The 18593-nt window shown below is 42.7% G+C and overlaps 1 protein-coding gene across 1 annotated transcript; it reads left to right on the top strand.

Annotated features, from left to right (window-relative positions):
* The first annotated feature begins 612 nt into the window (after positions 1–612).
* Positions 613–13553, top strand: CAVIN2 (caveolae associated protein 2). Its single transcript, XM_028124843.2, has 2 exons — positions 613–1378; positions 11130–13553. Exons 1-2 carry the CDS (start codon positions 896–898, stop codon positions 11922–11924), a joined length of 1278 nt encoding a protein of 425 aa, XP_027980644.1. The 5' UTR covers positions 613–895; the 3' UTR covers positions 11925–13553.
* Positions 13554–18593: the final 5040 nt, after the last annotated feature.

Genomic DNA, 18593 nt, shown 5'->3' on the forward strand with positions numbered 1-18593 from the left:
TTTCCTTTTTCAATTTTACTTCTCAAAAGAAACTCTATATTTTAAAGTCATTCAAAAATTCACCTTCTATTACATGATAACCAGTACAAAACAGCAGCGCATGTTTTCACATTCCTGAAATTCAGGCTCTTTCAACTTCTTTTGCACCCCCAGTTGCAAGAGTAATAAGCATTGGGCTGTTTTTCCTTGTCATTATCGGGGTTACTTCCTTTCCTTTGGAAATTAAAAACTCACAGTACAAGCTTGGCTGCAAGTACCCTTTAAACCTGGCGGCCCCTCCCAGAAGGACACCATTCCTCCTGCAGCCCATCAGTCCTTCTGCGGCAAATGCAAACGGCAAATGCAAACAAAACTTTCCGTTACAATAACCTGTATCCAGGAAAACACACACACGCGCGCGCGCGCGCACACGCACACACACACACACGTGCTGTGTTGCCTCTGTAGCATAGCAGCCTGAGAAAAGTTTACTATCTTTAGCCAATTGGAGGCTGTGGAGCTGAGCCAAATTCGCATGTTTTTCTCCGCCTCTAGATGAAGTCATGATTAAAACATGGCATTGAACTTCTTTTATAAAGGGATAGAGGAGGAGGGGGAAAAAAGCGACACCTGCAGGAAAGCGCCCCCGTGCCAAGGAGCACGAGGTTAGGAAGTGTGCCCCTGCTTCTCAACCCTGAGTGGTTCTCAGCTCTGTAAACTTCGCCTCCCACTGGGTGGAGTAGGGCCTTTAAGAGCAGTGGGAATGCAGTTCCCCTGATCAGTGTAGCCAGTTGTTGCCTGTCTGAACCTCTGCCAGTCCTGGAGAGCAGTGCTCTGAGCTCAGACCAGCGGGCCTCTCTCCGCACCCCCACTGCTGTCCTTTTTGCCAGAGAAGCACGTTCCCACCTGTCCAGCCATGGGGGAGGACCTTGCACAAGCTGAGAAGTTTCAGCACCTGGGCTCGGCCACGTGGCAAGAGAAGCCAGCCAGCCCCAGCCTAGTGCCCTCCTCCACACCGAGCCCCAGCCTGAACCTGGGGAGCACGGAGGAGGCCATCCGGGACAACGCGCAGGTGAACGCCGTCACAGTGCTCACGCTCCTGGACAAGCTGGTGAACATGCTGGACGCGGTGCAGGAGAACCAGCACCATATGGAGCAGCGGCAGATCAGCCTCGAGGGCTCCGTGAAGGGCATCCAGAACGACCTCACCAAGCTCTCCAAATACCAGGCCTCCATCAGCAACACGGTGAGCAAGCTGCTGGAGAAGTCCCGCAAGGTCAGCGCTCACACCAGGGCGGTCAAGGAGCGCATGGACAGGCAGAGCGCGCAGGTGAAGCGGCTGGAGAACAACCACGCCCAGCTCCTCAGGCGCAACCGTTTCAAAGTGCTCATCTTCCAGGTCAGTGCCCCCTACTCCTCCTCCCACCCAGCTGGGACTCCTCAACACTGGTGATCTCAGCCAGCCTGGCTCTCACGGCCATTTGTACATCTGTCCTGCCTGGCAGGGATCACACACACACACAGCGTTGTCTCTCCCCCCCCCACCCCCCTTCAGCAGGAGGCTGTGGAATCTGCTCACAGGGCTGGAGTTTCTCAGGTCTCTGCAGCCACAACCCAAGGCACCAGGGGCTAGTAGGCCGGGGTCATTTGTTAGGGAGCACCTCGAGGCAGTCCATACAGGTTGGGAAGGTGAGCAGGTGCATGCACCCTAGTCCAATTCATTTGACTCTCTGCATTATGAACTTGGGGCTCTGACTGTTAGCTGGACAGGGCATATTAATTCCGTGGCTGTTGATTAACTCTGTGGAAATGAGATAATCGCGTGAGGTGATTTTTTTCACCAAGAAGTCAAATTCATGACTGTTTTAGGTGTCTCTTTGGCTAAAAGCTACCAGTGTTTGGGGGACTAACCAAGTATTGAAAGCTGATTCCATTAGAGTTGAACTCATCTGTTCCTTTAAGATTCCTTTTGGCCAAAGCAGTCTTTGTTGAGTTATTTTCTAGCCCATGATGCACTAAAAATATAGAGGGTAACTCTTTACAAACGCACTAGGTAGGCATCCTATCACTCAGGGAAACCACAACTGGAAAGTAAAATTCAAGCAGTGTCATCAGTTATAGTTTACAAAGGCTAGTCTTGAATATTTTCTCTTGTAAATGGTTGCCTTAGAATTAACAGTCCACTTAATTTTTTTTAAATGCATCAATGATGCAATTAATGTAGCAAGAGGGTATCTGGGGACAGGGAGATTGCGTGGGGCTGTTGTTCCGCCAAGTGGCGGGCGTTTGTGAATCCAAGGGCGGCCCTGCCTAATGCTGGAAGCCCTTCGGCCCAGTGGAACACAGCCAACAGCAGATCCCAGGAAGCGACTGCCATCCCTGCCCCAGGGCTGTCTCCTTGTGACCATGTGAATAGGAGAGGATTTCAAAGCCATGGAGGGGAGAGGCTATAACCAACTGTTTGATTGTGAAAGGCACACAAGAAGAGCCTTCATCTCCTAAGGGAGAATTAGAAATTGGAATTTAAACCGAGGGAGCCTTCTTTTTTCTAAATGAATCTGCTCTGCCAAGTTAGAACCTAAGCCTCCTTCCCTCCATAAAAGGAAAGGCTCATCTGGATGCTTTTTTGTCTTCCCCAAATTGCACTTGATGTAAAGCTTCAGGCAGCTGATGTCCTCCTATACCTTGCAGGCTCTTGCAACCCAGACATTTTTTAGCTTTTAATGCAAATGGAATAGCTTTTCATGCACCAGATGAACTGAAAAGAGATACGGTGACGGCGCCTTTCTTAAGCCATATAAGATCCTTACTTTATTAGCCTAAAAGATATTAGAAAGCTCAGCTCTCAAGGCATTTCTAAATTAAATACTGATCTCCAAACAAAACCAAACATGTATAGACATGTTTAAATCTGAGTCGTCAAAGGAAATTTTCCTTCTTCCCGTATGAATCGGGAAGATTATCTCTTGTCCTCTATCCCTTAGTTAAGGGGGCGGGGGAAGTACCTAGCAGAGGAAAATCATAATTTGTCAGGATCGGTTTATGTTTCATTTTGCCACGGATGTTCTGTAGATGTTGGGGGCGGGGAAGGAGAAGATGTGTGACTAAAAATTCAAGAGAATTGTAACTCTGACATTTAAAAAAAAAAAAACAAACGGTTGGGGAACTTAAAGACTCGGGCTGCCGTTGAGCCCTACCACGGTCTCCTGTTTTGCCATGTTGGATTGACAGGTGTGAAATTGTAGCCAGAAATGGTAGCAGTTCTCCATATAGTGAGTAAAAGGTGAAACGGGTGCTCAAGAGCAAGGTGGAAGCTAAGAGAATCCAAAGCAACGTGTTCAGGCTCCATTCTGCACCTCTTAGCAAGCTGCCCCCAAGGACCCTTTTTTTTTTTTTTTGAAAGAACAGTTTGGGAGACAGGGAACTAAAGTCAAGGAACTGGACTTTCTTAAGCCCCGGAAGATGCTTTAGTAGCCTGAAAGATATTAGAAATCTCAACTCTCAAGACATTGTAAGATAATTATTTTGACAAAAACACATACAGGTGCAGTCTCTTCGTGGAAGGGTTGTTCTTTCTCTTAAAGTAGGGTCTCCAGGGTAGTGATTACGCCAGTGGGTGAACTTCTGACTTGTGCTGGAGAGTGCTCCAGTTTCAGGGTTGAGAAGCTCTATTTTGTCACATAGACAGGCACTGGTTCATATTCTAGTTTCACCGCTTGCCAACTATGTGATCTTGTGCACACTTTGTAGCTTCTCCAAGCTTCTGTTTTCTCATCTGAACCCTGAGGATATTAATAGGAACAAAACATTGTTGAGCTCTTTTAGTAAGTCCTGCGTGCTCTAAGTGTCTTTCTGTGTATTATCTCATTTGCCCCCAATTTACAGATGAGGATGCTGAGATTCAAAGATGTTGTTATCTTGTTTGACGTTATTTGGTAAGCAAGCAGTGTGGCCGGGATGGGAACTCACATGTAATTGATTCCAGCGTGTGCTCTTAAACATGAAGGCTTCCTCCTTCCTGCCTCTCTTACAGGGTGAGGAATGAATGGAATAATCTATTTAAAATGGTTGGTGACTGGCATGGTGTCTCAAGGAGTAGAAACTCTTCCTGGGTGGATCTGAAATGCATTTGCACAGAGTGGAGGCTATACTTTTGCTTGGTTAGAAATATGGCTCTTGAGTAAAAAATGACCCCACCCTACCCAAGACCTTAAAACAGCTATGCTTATGCTTTTTAGTTGGGACATTGTATGACACCTATCATGTTGAAATCTGTATTATGTCCCCAACATACCATGAGAGCAAAGGATTCTGCCCAAAGGGCCGGCCCAAAATAGACTTTTCTAGTGGCAGCAGTCTGCAGAGTGGCAGAGGGTGGGTAAGAGAGTAAGGAGACAGATAATACACCAGGTACCGCATTATAAGTAATTTGTCATTTTCAGTCCACTCGAACCCTATGCTAGACTTTCCTTTACTAAATTCATTGGTTTTCTAATTTAAAACAAAAAAAATTGATGTGAAAATTTAAAAAAGAGAGTAAAGAAAATCTCTCACTTTACTTGAGCATATTTACCTCAGTAGTGTTCAGAGGATTAGGTTTCCAGTTTGTAAAGTCCTGTTGTGTCCTCCAAAATCTGCAGGTGCTCTTTGGTTGGTCGCTCAGTTGGTTGGTCTACTAGGTACTTACACATTAGCATTTTTTAAAATTCCAAACTTTGTCCTTAATTTGTCCTATTTAAAATACATTATTTATTAGCTGCTGAGTGGCTCAGTTGGTTGAGCATCTGCCTTCGGCTCAGGTCATGAATTTGGGGTCCTGGGATAGAGCGGGCTCCCTGCTCAGCGGGGAGTCTTCTTCTCCCTCTCCCACTGCCCCTCCCCACCGCTCATGCTCGCTCTCTCTCTCTCTCTCAAATAAAATCTTAAAAATAAATAAATAAAAATAAAATATTTATTTATTTATTTAAATGCATGCTGAATTTACCACATTGTTGTGGCTTTAAAGCCTCTCATGCCTTTGGCAATTACTTCAGATTATAGCCAGTAGTCTCTAAAACTGGAGAATATTCATCTCCCTTTGAGCAATGAAAAAATTGTAAAATCCTTGTTAAACTTAGCAGCTTTTCTTTTTACATTATTTTATAATAGCTTAAAATCAATGTTTGAATTCAAAATACTGTGACAAGACCCAGTATAAATGAAATAAGACTCAGAGGGATTGGTGATCTAAAAGCAAATGCTAAAGACTAATAAGACTAATGCTTTGCCTGTAAGTATGGCTATCTTTACCTAAAAATGGAATTTATACAGAAAATCAGTGAATTTACTGTTAAAAGGGAGTTTTCTCTGTTGATTGAAGAGCCTAGAACCTCATAGGCAACTGGCCATGAGGGGGTGGCACCCACTCATGCCTTAAGGTTCTAGCGATGATTATCTGAAAAAGCAGTTTGGGAATGATTTCCAATCTAGGGAACAAAATGAGAGTACTCATGGACAGCTTACACTTTCATCCAGATAAAATTGTGAAATTGGGTGAAAAGAGTAGAGGTTGGGTGTTTGCTGTGGACACATTCGTGGAGAATCAGGCCTATCAGTGTGTTCAAATCTTCATCATTTGGCTTCCTTTGATGAGAGAAGAATTTGAGAAAAGTGCTAAAAGTGTAACCTCTTCAGACTATTTTCAAGTTGATTTTTTCTTAAAGATGATACTTTATCCAAAGACACTGTTCTGAAAACTGTTAAATTTTTACAGCTGTAGAAGAAATGAGAATACAGAAAATCAAAGACACGTTTATGTGACAACTCACCATGTTTATGTCACATTGATTAACGTTCCCACAATGGGCAATTGGTTTTGATGTGTGACTTATCCCATGCCCTTTGAGTTTCTGAGATAAACAAAATACTAACTCTCATTATTATTATTTGCACTTATTGAATGTGAGCACTGCCTCAGACATGTTAAGTGAATAAGTGATTATTGTTTCTTCAAAAGAATCATTACTTTCTCTCATTTATTAAAAAACTAGACTGTTTCTCAGATGCAGTCCTTCCACATAAATGTGGCCCCCTCCATTGTTTTGCAATCTGGATCTGTTAGAATTGAATGAATGAAAGACATTCTCCAGGGCATCTCAGGTCCTATAGTTTGGATTCTTGCATGAAATGAAACCTGTTTGGCGTTAGTACACTGGGAGATCTCTTCTGAAATTTGTTAATTATTTTTCATGGGATTTACATTAATACCAGAAAATCAAACATCTTGGAGCTGGAAAGAACCTTAATAATCATTTAGTTTAACCTCATTTTATATCAAAGAAACAGAGGCCCTGAGAAAGTGACTAGCAAGGTTTCCTTTTATCAATAAAAAAATTATAGAGTCGAATGGTAAAATGAGTAAAAACAAACGCTGTATTCCCACTATGGCAAAGTTCATGTTTACTGGGTTTTCTTCACCAGCTTTTAAATAATTCAGAATGATTTGTTTTCCGTTTTGTGGTGGGTTTTTTTTTTTGGTTTTTTGTTTTTTTGGTTTTCTGTTTTGTTTTGTTTTGTTTGGTGGGTAACAAAGAATACCTAACCAGTGTGATCTTAAAAAAGAATTGAACCCTTGATAACACTGAAAAATAATGAAACTTTTAAATCCTCCACAATGTGAAAGACTGCTCAGGGATTATAACTAATGCATTTTATTCTTATGACTTGCTGAGTCTACCGACAGCTGGCTTAGGGGTGCAGTTCTAATCAATGGCTTTATCCACTTGGCGATCTATACCACAGAAACACAAATTGGAGAAAACCATCAATGTGTAAAAGAGACCTATAAATCAGAATGTCAGGTGGGCATAGTTCCATTTTAATAACTAGTATTTAGAGATTATTGGATAAAACATCCCATGGACACAAATTTATGATCCTCATATCCCTTCAGGATGCCACCACATCCCTGTGGGACTGTGACAACTGAAGTTAATTTCTTCTAACGACAGGGATCCTAAGTTAGGGACAAAAGAACAGATTGCTGGCTTCTCTCCCCTCATTCAAGCTTTGTCTCTAAGCTTCCTTTTCTAACGCTGGTCGTAGAATCTCCTTCTCTTTTAAAGTGTATGCTTCTTATGAGCAAAGATTTGCTTCCATGAGCTCCAACCCAAGAGGTGCTTGGCAAGTTGGCAAGTTTCTCTGTGTTGATATCTGCATGTACAACCAGGACAGTTAGTTCGTGAGAATCAATATAAATAGCCAACAAGCTAAAGCATAAGGAAAAATGCCACTTCTCAAGAGTTCTTTCCATTCCTTTTCTCTTTCGTGCTGCAAGCACATCATTCATATGTGTTTGAAGTGGGCTGTTTAACTCTCCCTTCCTTTGAAAAACTCCTATGGGTTCTCATGAAAGGTCAGAACTTGGAGCAGTGGCATCGGTGGTGGCTGAGTACCTTTTTGAAAAGAAATCTGTCGGGCAAACAGTCAGCCACTCTTGGGGGACTACTAGATAGAAGGGCCCAAGAAAGGATTGCAGCCCACCAAGGATACTTCATGCCACGTTAAGGAGTCACAAACCCGAAGTAGATACATGAGTAACTAACAGAGTCAAGCAGTGATGGAACTGAGGCGTAAGCTTGGCCCTCCCCCTGGAAGGAGCCGTCGGTATTGGACTCTGTGAGTGAAGGCAGATCAAAACCATGAGGACGGGAGGCTGAAGGGGAAGTGTCCCTTCACCTGTAGACGGGTGAGCTATCATCAAATGTTTCCATGAGGACCCATGAAAGGACTGAGCAATGGCCCACGTGCAGGGGAGACTGGGCCCCCGGGGACAGCGCAGTTCTAGAAGGTCTGCCGTCTGAAATGCCAGCTGAATTTCCTCCATCGTAACAGCTACTTCATAGTCCAGCACAGGGCAAGCAAGAGAGATTTTGAAGAAGTGTCTGTATTTCCTGCTTCTACAGACACAGAACGGAAAGGTAAGAGCTGCGTGTGCTCAGATATCGGCAGACCCCTGTGGGAATGGAAGGGGCTTGCCCTTGGACTGGATGCCATGGGCCGCCGTAGAATAAACGCTGTCCGGCAGACAGAATACAGAATACGGCTCAAGTAATAACAGTGACAACAGAAGCATAAAGCAGTTAGGCAAAAAGACCTATCTCACTTGTTTCCAGTTTTATGAAGACACAGCTAACTCATTCTGGATTATGTCTGTTGTCGCTGGGTTTATTTTCAGAGTTGGCGTAAGCGCTCTTGAATCAAGGTCCCAGGCGTTCGTTGGAGGAAGGAGTTCAACAGGTCTCCCTCCATCCCTCAGCTGTGCTTCTACGTGCCGTGTGTATCTACCAGACATCGCTGCTGACTCACCTGACCTTGCACTTTCCTCAAACCTGTCCCCAAAGGACATGTCACGAGCAAGACTAGAGTTTCCGACTCAACAGGAACTATGCTGTCTTAATAACAAAATGCAATTTAAGAAAAAAGGCAGCATTGTTTAATTCTAAGTACAGTTACTATGTTTCCCTCTCTGTTAAGGTTGAAGAAAGGGAAGTTATCAGGGTAACCCTCTGATTACCCCCGGAGAGCTTAGACCATACAAAATGTATCTCTGCTCTGGGAACCAAGGCTTATTTTTGTAGTTTCCCACCCAAATTTCTGCTTCCTTCACTGAGGACTTGTAGTAACCTTTCACTGAGTTCTTGGTTTCTGCTTTTCCTGCAAACAGCTCCTGTCAAAATCTCCCAGCCCTCTCATCAAACCCCAGAAGTAATTTTGCTTCTAGACTAAGCACTGGGGCCTTAGCTATCTCTATAGTGGGCCTCCCTTCTGGTGATGCTCATCCACTGAGAATGACACCCTTCCTTAAAAATGGAAACCACTGTGCCCCTTAGGCCAAGGTTCTCCTCATTTCCCAATGGAGCTACGCTCAACAAACTTCCTTCTAAGACACAGAGCTAAGCCCATTCTTTTGTAGTTCTCAAGCCTACCAAAGGGTAGGGCTAATTTCTATTGCAGTCACCCACAGGCCTTTCTTAGAAAGCCACCTTAGCCAACAGGTGCTCATTCAGCAAATGGCTATTGAGCTGCCAGGAAGTATTCTAGTCACTGGGGCCTAACAGTGAACAAGAGACAAAAATTGCCACCCTCATGGGGAGTACATGCCAGCAAAATAGCAGCAAGATAAGACTTGAAACATGGGGAAGTCACTCTCTGGAAAAGTCTATGTCATCAACAACTCATGGGAACCCCATGCTCCTTTCAATGTTTTTTCTTTGTCTTTTATACTGTGTTCCTGACACTTTCTATTACATTCAAAATGGGTGGTTGTGGAGAGAGCTTTGGGAAACAGAATCTGTGATTTCTTTACTCTGATGGAGATTCTATTTAACCAGATTTTCTGCTATTTACCTCTACCCAAGACTTTATCCTTTGTTTGTAACCAATTTACAGAAAGGACCATGGTACCAGTAGGTGTGTGTGAGGGGAAGACACGGGGCTGTATCTTTTCAGAGTATCACAGTTATACTATTCAGTGGTTAATAAGGGGAGGGACTTTTCAGTTTCTCTAAATCAAACTTTGTTCATTTAGCTTTTGTAAGCAAAAAGTTAAAAAGTATGCAGGCAGGTACACTCCTAGAGCATGTGTTTGATCATAACCTCAATGTTACTGACTTTTCGGTGAAAATTGCAAAACAAGAAGGGAGATTCTTACTGTTAACACAAACTTTACAGGAAGTTTAGATCCCAGATTGACTTTTGAATGTACAAAATCTGGTTATTTTTCAAACTGAGAGTCTACTGGGCAGTCCATGTTATAATCCAGACATCAAAGCTCTGGTTGAGGCCAGGGTGGGCCTGGGCTCAAGCCTGGCCCACCTCAGCATGCCTACAGAGCCCCAAGTGTCCCTGGAGTGCAGTTTGAAGGCTGCTCATTGGGGTCAAATCCTCTTCATATTTAGAAAAAACTGAGATCCAAGGAGATTATTTGCTGAAAGCCACCCAGCCATTCAGCAATCCAGCAGAGACTGAGAGTTAGGCTCCTGTCACACGTTCTTTCTACTGTGCCATTTCTTCCCATGAAAATGTGAAGACCCCTTGCTGGCTGGCTCTCGTTAATCCAGTATTCAAAGAAAAATTTTAAAAAAATGAAAGGAATTCCTATGTTGGGTGACCAAGTCCGTCTGAATTCCTATCCACCCACTTAGCAGTGTTGGAGCACCATTGCCCTTGCACTCTGGAGGCACATTCTCGGGCTCTGCTCCCCAAGACACGGAGGGGCAGACCTTTGCCTGTGTGCTAGAAGCTGGAGGAAGAGGTATGCTGGGAATAGTGCAGGGAAGGAGGCAGATTCCTGAGCTCTCTCCTCACTCTTAGCTCTAGGTGGGGGCCAAAGTATTCTTGCCCAAGGAAGCCCTGGATAACAATAGAGCCTTGATAAGCTACTTCAGAATTCCTGCTCACGACTCTGAAAATGGCCATGGCATGCCACCTCTGCTTATTAATGCCCACAAAGGATATCCTAAACCACAAGGCTCCAGGGGTGGGCCCCCAGTAAGGTGGGCCCTTGCTTCTCTTACTCTAAAGTTATGTCATCAGAAAAATTAGTGTGCAGTTTCAAGCAGACCCCAAGGTTGACCATACTTTTACTTCTGACTCAGCCGGGGAGGGAACCCGATCAAGGCTTTACATGGTGTCCGATACCTAAGGACTTCCCAATCCTCTCCCTTGCCCCCATCTTTTATCTTCTAATTTGGCCTCCAGGCTCTTTTGCAGTGAGATTTTGGCAGGGACAGAGCCATCTGACCTTGAAGGAGGATAGGAGAGAGAGGCCTCTGGGGTTCACAGTAACTTACTTTAGCTCCTTTATCTAGGCGACTTCCTGGTCTATCAGAACCACAGCCCACTTCCCTTGCTGCCTGTCACTGATAGAACCCTTGCCACCTGCCTTCGTAGGATTCCCAGTAAGCAGTCCTTGCCCCTTATCCAGCCTAGGGGAATGACTTGACCAGTTTAGAATTAACTCCTCACATTCTAGAAAACTGAAGCCACAAAGGTTTCATTTTGATCTGTCTTTCTACCCTGTGCCAGAAAGACCAACACAGCAAATTACAACATTTCAGAACATTTGTGAACTGTTATTAACATGAAATCTACATTGTCCATCTTTTCAGGAAGAAAATGAGATCCCTGCCAGTGTGTTTGTGAAAGAGCCGGCTTCCAGCCCAGCGGAAGAGAAGGAGGAGCTTGCTGATGAAAACAAGTCCCTGGAGGAAACCCTGCACACGGTGGACCTCTCATCAGATGATGAATTGCCCCACAATGAGGAGGCCCTGGAAGACAGTGCAGAGGAAAAGATGGAAGAAAGTAGGGCAGAGAAAATAAAAAGATCTAGCCTCCGGAAAGTGGATAGCCTCAAGAAAGCATTTTCTCGCCAGAACATCGAGAAAAAAATGAACAAGCTGGGGACAAAGATCGTATCTGCAGAGAGGCGAGAGAAGATTAAGAAATCCCTCACTTCCAATCACCAGAAGATATCCTCTGGGAAAAGCTCCCCCTTCAAGGTTTCTCCCCTCACCTTCGGTCGAAAGAAAGTCCAAGAGGGAGACAGCCCTACAGAAAATGAGACCAAGTCAGAAGACCTGCCTAGCAGTGAGCAGATACCAGATGAGCCTGAAGAGAGCTCAGTCGCGGAGGGTCTCTCTGAAATGTCCCAGCCCAGTGCTGCGGTGGAAGGGAAGAGCAAGGAGGGGGATGCAGGGAGGGCAGCCTCCAGGGGGAGCAGCTCGGGCTTGGCTAGCAACATCGACTTGACAATTAAGGAAGATGAAGAAGAGGAGTCGGTGGCCGTGGAACAGGCCCAGAAGGTTCGCTATGAGGAGGGCTACCTGCTAACGTCTGAGGATGCAGAGCGGTCCGATGAGGACGCAGTGCAGCCTGCAGTGCTCCAGGTGGACCAGACCGCCTAAATGCACAGCACGCTGGACCCAGCCTGTGCCTTTGTTTAAATGGGTAACCAGGGTGCAGGACAGCCCCCTACACACATCCAGCACTGCCCAGTCACTGCTACGTCCTTGTCCAAACAGCCACTATTGACGACATAGCAGCAGCACGCTCATGACCAAGATTTACTCTGAAGGCGACCTGTCAGGAACTCTACTTCTAACTTGCTCTTAGGTTCTATTTTTGTAGAATTTCTCAAAGACTGCACGGAAGAAGAAATGGAACAGCTGCAAAACGCTGATCAGTTTGGCTTTGTTAGAAAAACCAGAGGCTACTTAAGATCTTAGTCATGAAATGTGATTCATTTTTTGTCATTCCATAAGCTTGCTGAATAGTGTACCAGTACTATATTGAATTTCCACAGAACTCTGTGAAGCTAATTATTGTATTTCAAGTTGGTGATATATAATTTACATATGTATTTAAGCTAAAGACATAACTACTTTATATTTTCAGGGGAAAAAACCCACTTTTAATAAAAGGTGAAAGAGAAGGTCCAGTTTGTTATTCACTTAGTAGAAACCAGTGTCTTATTGAAAATGAAGGAAAAAAATCGAGAGACTATAATAGTCAGCTAATAAAGTAAGATGTAGAAAAGCCAGGACTATCAGAGAAAGAAAACTAAGGAGAAGTTGGAAAATAAGAGAAACAGGAAAGGAAGAATGCCAAAGAGAATGAAGAGAGAGGAAAAACTATGTGCTTAGAAATAAAATATTTACAGTATCAACTCAAGTATTCCATTCCTTAAATAACAATTCTAAAGAGTTTCATATATCCTGGAATAATATGTCCTATCTTCACAATATTTTTATTTTCTAATATTTCAAATAATATAAAAAACATAGTTTACTGTGTTAAGGCTGGATTCTTCTTAATAAATAAAAGACATTACAAATATTTCTCCAAGGAGGTTTAAAAGGATGTTGTCTCTTTAACATTGGAATGAACATAAATCTTCAAAATTCATATGTACTGTCTTTTGTAGGAAGTTGGATCCTACTATTCTCTCGTTTTCCAAATTTGAAATAACCTTTACACTTCAGATGATGTGATGTAGGTCTAGAAAGATGTTAAAATCAACAGGTTTGAGAAGGGAAGGATTCTGTTTTTCCTTTTTGTACATATTGCTAATTTCACCCCAGGTCATAGTTTATTTATATATTAATTTCACAGAATATTAGCATGACTCTTCTGAAAGCATGCTAGTGTATATGCGCACATTTATTCAGACAGGATAATTTTTACTACTGCCTAACATTATACTAAAATATTGCTTTACCTATTTTTAATTACAGAATGCTAATGTTTTGAGAAAACTATTAAATTTTAGTTTAGAGACAGTTGTACTAGGGAGCAAACTCCCTACCTTTTGTATTTACCACTCACCGTAAGTAACCTTTACAAATATAAGTAATCCAAGACCGTATTAACAAATGATGCTTTGTGTTATAGAAGGAAAAATAGGATTAACAAACGTATTGACGGCATAATCTATACAGCTATGTCCTTATTTTGCAATAATGTACCCCAAATATTAGATTGTTGCACTAACAATGGCTGTGTTAAAGAAGACTAAATAAACCAAAAAATAAAAAGTATATAACAATGTCGGTTTTTTGGCAGAACAATTTTAGAACAAGCAAAAAGAATTTATTTTTAAACTCTTCCCCCAAATGGAGCTGTAACGTTGATTGTTTCAGTCTTGATTTCCCCTATTAACTCTGCTTTCTTTTTCCCGTAATCTCATTTAGAAATCCAAGGCTCATTCTTCAAGTTTAACTTTCTTGACATCACCTTGCCAGCTCTGGAGAGCATCTGAATATATTGCAGCAGCTTGATAAATTTGATAGTTCCATCTGCATTTTTATTGTTTTATACCAGACCTTATAATACCTTAAATAGCCCTGCAAACATGAATGTATTGAACTGTATGTTCAGTTTATTCACACAGAGAAACCTTTGTCTTCGGCGGCACCATACACTTGGTAGAAGACTTAATTTCACTCTGGGCCCTAAGCTTGCCTATTTAACCTTTATGAAGTTGCTGTCACTTCTTGCAGCCAAAGAGTTGGGGGATCCAGAGCTAATGGAATTTTTACACTTCCTTTCCAAAAATGCTTATGCCATTTGTTCCTACAAACTATTTGCATGCTGGTGAAAATTCACACTTAAATCTTTTTAGATTTTACTGACAAACATTTATTCTGTGTTCCACATTTGAGGCATTAAAATTCTAAGCAATAAAACAGCGAATTAGGCCAGATAATTGTTGGAAAACACATCCTGTAGGGATTAGAGAGAGCAGCAGTTGTGGAAATGGAAGCTATTTATTCTGTATTATTGTTGAATTATTTGCATACTGAAAAGGCTGAAAAGTCCCCAAATTAGATATGTCTTCTTTCTACCCACCTGATAACCTGTTCCTAACTTTATGTGCCTGGAACTCAAGAACTGGATTAGTTTTCCCCCAAAGATTGGTTATACATTAATAAGCACTGAGATCCATATCTCAGAAATATAATTCAGGAGCAAGATACATCTATTACATGGATCACAAATCTCACAGAAATACAGCAAAGATGTCACTTTACTGCAAGATTTTATTTGTAAAATATACAGACATATATATTTCAACAGGAATAATTTCCTCTTTCCACTTAGGAATCTAGTATATGGCTGAATTTCTTTTTATGCATGAAAATAAAAGCTCCACGCTAAGGCCACTTCAGCACAAAATAAAGATTTTTCACATTTATCGTATGATGAAAGCCCAAAATGTTCCAGTTTTTAGCACTGCTCATGCGTTTCAGTCCACCGTCAACAGACTAGAGGCTCTTTCCACGTAGCCAAGCTGCTGGTGTAAATAAAGGTTATAATGAAAGGCATTTCCGACATTAAGACACAAATGCCCAAGCCCAGTTAATTCTTTCTTGAAAGTTTGTTTACTGCCCTACAGCCCAGGTCTAAATGATTTTATATCGGAGATTGGGAGTCTGAGGGATTGAGGAACAGGCAGCAATCATTATTAACAGTTCCATAGCAACCGCAAGTCTTTTCCTAAAAACCAAGACTCTGACACTGCAAAACAAGTTTCAGATGAAATTGGCATTGCGACCTTTGTATTCTGCTCGATCTGGGTGTCGAGATAAAGACTTCTGCAGCCAGCAACTCATTCCTAAAGGGAACAGGCAGTAACTCACATTATTACATTATTACATCCTTAAGATCCAGCCTTCTCATTTTTGTTTTAACCAATGCATTCCCCTGCGGTATCTGAAACTCTATAATTTCTAACTCTTTACACAAACTGCCACAATTAAGAAGCCACACCTTTAGCAAAATGACTTGATATTCGTACACGTGAAGACCTTCCACCGTAAGATCAGTATAAGATCAGTTCATTAAATATGTGTGGGGCAGTGCAACCATTTGCTAAAACTCTTAGTGTCCAAAGCAGTAAGGCACATACATGCACGAGTGAGAGGGAACCAGCGTTTCTGATGGCTCACTTTACGCCAGGCTGTGCGCTCTGGGGGAACGGTACCGCGTACCTACCACATGCTGAGCACAAGTATTCTCTCATTTAATTTTTTTTAAAGATTTTATTTATTTATTTGAGAGAGACAGCGATAAGAGTATGAGCAGGGGTGAGAGGCAGAGGGAGAAGCAGACCCCCTGCTGAGCAGGGAGCCCCACTCAGGGCTGGACCCCAGGACCCCAGGATCATGACCTGAGCAGAAGGCAGATGCTTAACCTACTGATCCACCCAGGCGCCCCAGTATTCTCTCATTTAATCATACAAATCCTATTAGGAAAGTACTGGTTTTGCACATGAGACTTTTTTTTTTAAGATTTTATTTATATGACAGAGAGAGACACAGCGAGAGAGGGAACACAAGCAGGGGGAGTGGGAGAGGGAGAAGCAGGCTTCCCACCTGCTGAGCCACCCAGGCACCCCTTTCACCTGAGACTTTTGAAGTTAATTCACTACAACTAGTAAAACGGAGGGAGAGGGGGATCTCCAGAGTTCTTAATGGCTCTAAGTTCTCACTCATGTTACCATTATTTTTCCTTTGAAGTTCACCGAGTTAAAAGACTTGTGCAAGTTTACGTAACTATTGAATGTCGGAGTCAGTGCTCAAGCCCAGTCTGAGATCCATGCTACTGCCAAGACAGACTCCTAATGGTATCATCCAACTGTGCCTAATTATGAATCACTTTATAAGCTCTCAGATAGTATTGTATCACTTCGTTTATCATCCCTTATATGGCATCAGATACAGCTGCACTTTATAAATGATTTTGGTGCTTGTCATACCAATGCTAAGAAAAAAACAGCTCACAGCTCCTGGGGAGCCACAGACAGACTATTACTCAGGTCTGCTGAGGCCACCCAGGCGCTCCTAAGCTCCTTGGCATCACCCTTTGTCAGTAGCTGCGGGGCTCACTTTGGGCATGGTTTAATAAGGGCAAGCTGTCAACAAGGTACCGGAATCAGATAGCTCCAAGATGGCACAACAGGTCTGCCTCAAACTCTTCAAGTAAAAGCAGTCATATCCCTGTATCATACTAGAGAAATTGCTATTTCCTGCCTGGACACATCCTCCCATAGACTGAGAAAACGGGCAAACATCAGATCAGCCTGAGGGGCGCGGGGGTGTGGGGGGGTTTAGGAAATCAGGTGAATCTTGAGGACACAGAGACCTAGCCTCTGAGTATAATTCCTACGAAATCATCTTCTCAAGGAAAACAGGAACCAGGTCAAACAAATGCCGACGTCTCATCTCTGTGGGCAAGCCATCAAAAAAAAAAAACCCTCTAGGCCAACCCTCACTCATCAAGATGTATGCTGCAGGCAGCTACGTCTCCCAAAGGCTTTGGCCGTGGTCACGAACTCACAGGCCCACAGGGCTCACACATGAGTAAAATGGTTCAAGGTGGCGGCAGCTTGAGGCAACGTTGCTACATGTGGGCATGATGGGACACCCTTACAATTCATCTGCCCAGAGGCAGGGCCTTTTTTCTAATTCCCAAAAAGGGATGGTACCTTCTAGCTGCCACCCTGGATTGTGGTAAACTGACAGCCCTTACCCAACCCCCACTGGCATCACTTCACTTCTTTTGAGAGAGGCCAAGATTCGGATCTCTTTTTTCAAGAAAATCTCCTGGTTTTTAATTTTTTGGCAACAAGCTCAAATCATTTTAAAATATTGCGTAAACCAATCAACCGTCTGCTGTCTGGATGTAGCCTAGGCCTCGACCATCAGTTTCTGACTCCGGGTCCATAGGGATGAAAGCTCTGGGGTCCTCCTTCCCCACCCTGAAGCACAGACAGGAGAATAGAAAGCTAGTAACAGGATTGGATTTGCCTTGAGAAAAAGCACAGGAACCTTCCTAGGGAAATATAAAATACAAAAATACCCTGGCCAGAACTTGTAAGAAATTTTTTCTTGCTGCTTACTGAATTTACTGTTAATGCACTGAGGAGACAAGTTGCCAATCACATTGGAAGATGGGTATATGTTCTTTAACGGGAAAGCACCACTTGCTGTTAATAGCACTGCTATCTACCTGTGGGTTATCCGCAGAGCCATTGAATGTCTAAAGGATTAGTATTTTTGGTAAACTGAGCATAGGTTATGACTACCCCACTTCTGTGTTTCATTTGAAAAACACCTAGTCCTGTCAATAACCTGAAGTTTCTGTGGATGACAAAAGGTAAGTTTGCATTCTGCTTTGCCATATGTCATAGCAAAATTGCCAGCCAACACCCCACGTCTTCAACTCTTTATTGTTAGTAATGAGGTACTAAAGGGAGAGAACAGGGCTCAATTTTTTGGATTCTAAATTGAGCCTTCAGAGCTCAGGGCTGTGGAAAAAAAACTGGAACAGATGTAGCACAAGAGGCAAGATGTCCTTTGTTAAGGAGGAATTTTTCTTGCAACCACTTGAAGCTCTAAGAAAGCACAGGTATTAGCTGCGTTCCCTGAGGCCCACTGCATGTTGATTATCTCCGAAACCTCAGTGACATGCAGAGAAAAACAGTGTATTCTGGTGAGTGTGGCCTTATTTGGAAAATAAAATTCCCTAGGGACTTTAAATCAATAATTTTAAGTCACTACATAATAAAAGGAAGTCCCCTCCTACGGAGGAAAGTGGTATCTTAGTTTATGGGGTTGCCCCTGAAATTAACCAGAAAGAGGGAATCTGATATACACTGGGTATAATTTCATTATGACCTACAGTTCTCTTTTTTTCTTTCTACCATCACTCTTTTTATTGTCAGAGACCAAAAGATCCTTCCCAACTACCTTGTAGCTAGATTTTCAGAGATTAAATAAAAGCAGTTAGACCTGAGTTATCCAATAACCACAGGGAGGTTTTCTCTTTCTATTTCTGCAAGAAACATTTAAAATTCATCTCGTTTTATTAACTAACACATTTATTGGGCATCTATGTGCACCAGGCCCCATGCTGGGTCCGTGGATAAGAGAGAAGAGTAAGAGAAGAGTCTTTGCTATTTAGAAACTTTCTATTGAGAAAGGGGAAAGCACTGAGAATCCCCCAGATAAAGAATTTGAACTTATAGTAACAAAGCAAGAGGAAACAAGTAATTTGAAAGAAAAATAAATCTT

Source organism: Eumetopias jubatus, unplaced genomic scaffold (assembly GCF_037043125.1).
Source record: "Eumetopias jubatus isolate StellerSeaLion01/CBP00866 unplaced genomic scaffold, mEumJub1_p1.0 scaffold_3, whole genome shotgun sequence".
In the NCBI taxonomy this organism is placed as follows: domain Eukaryota; kingdom Metazoa; phylum Chordata; class Mammalia; order Carnivora; family Otariidae; genus Eumetopias; species Eumetopias jubatus.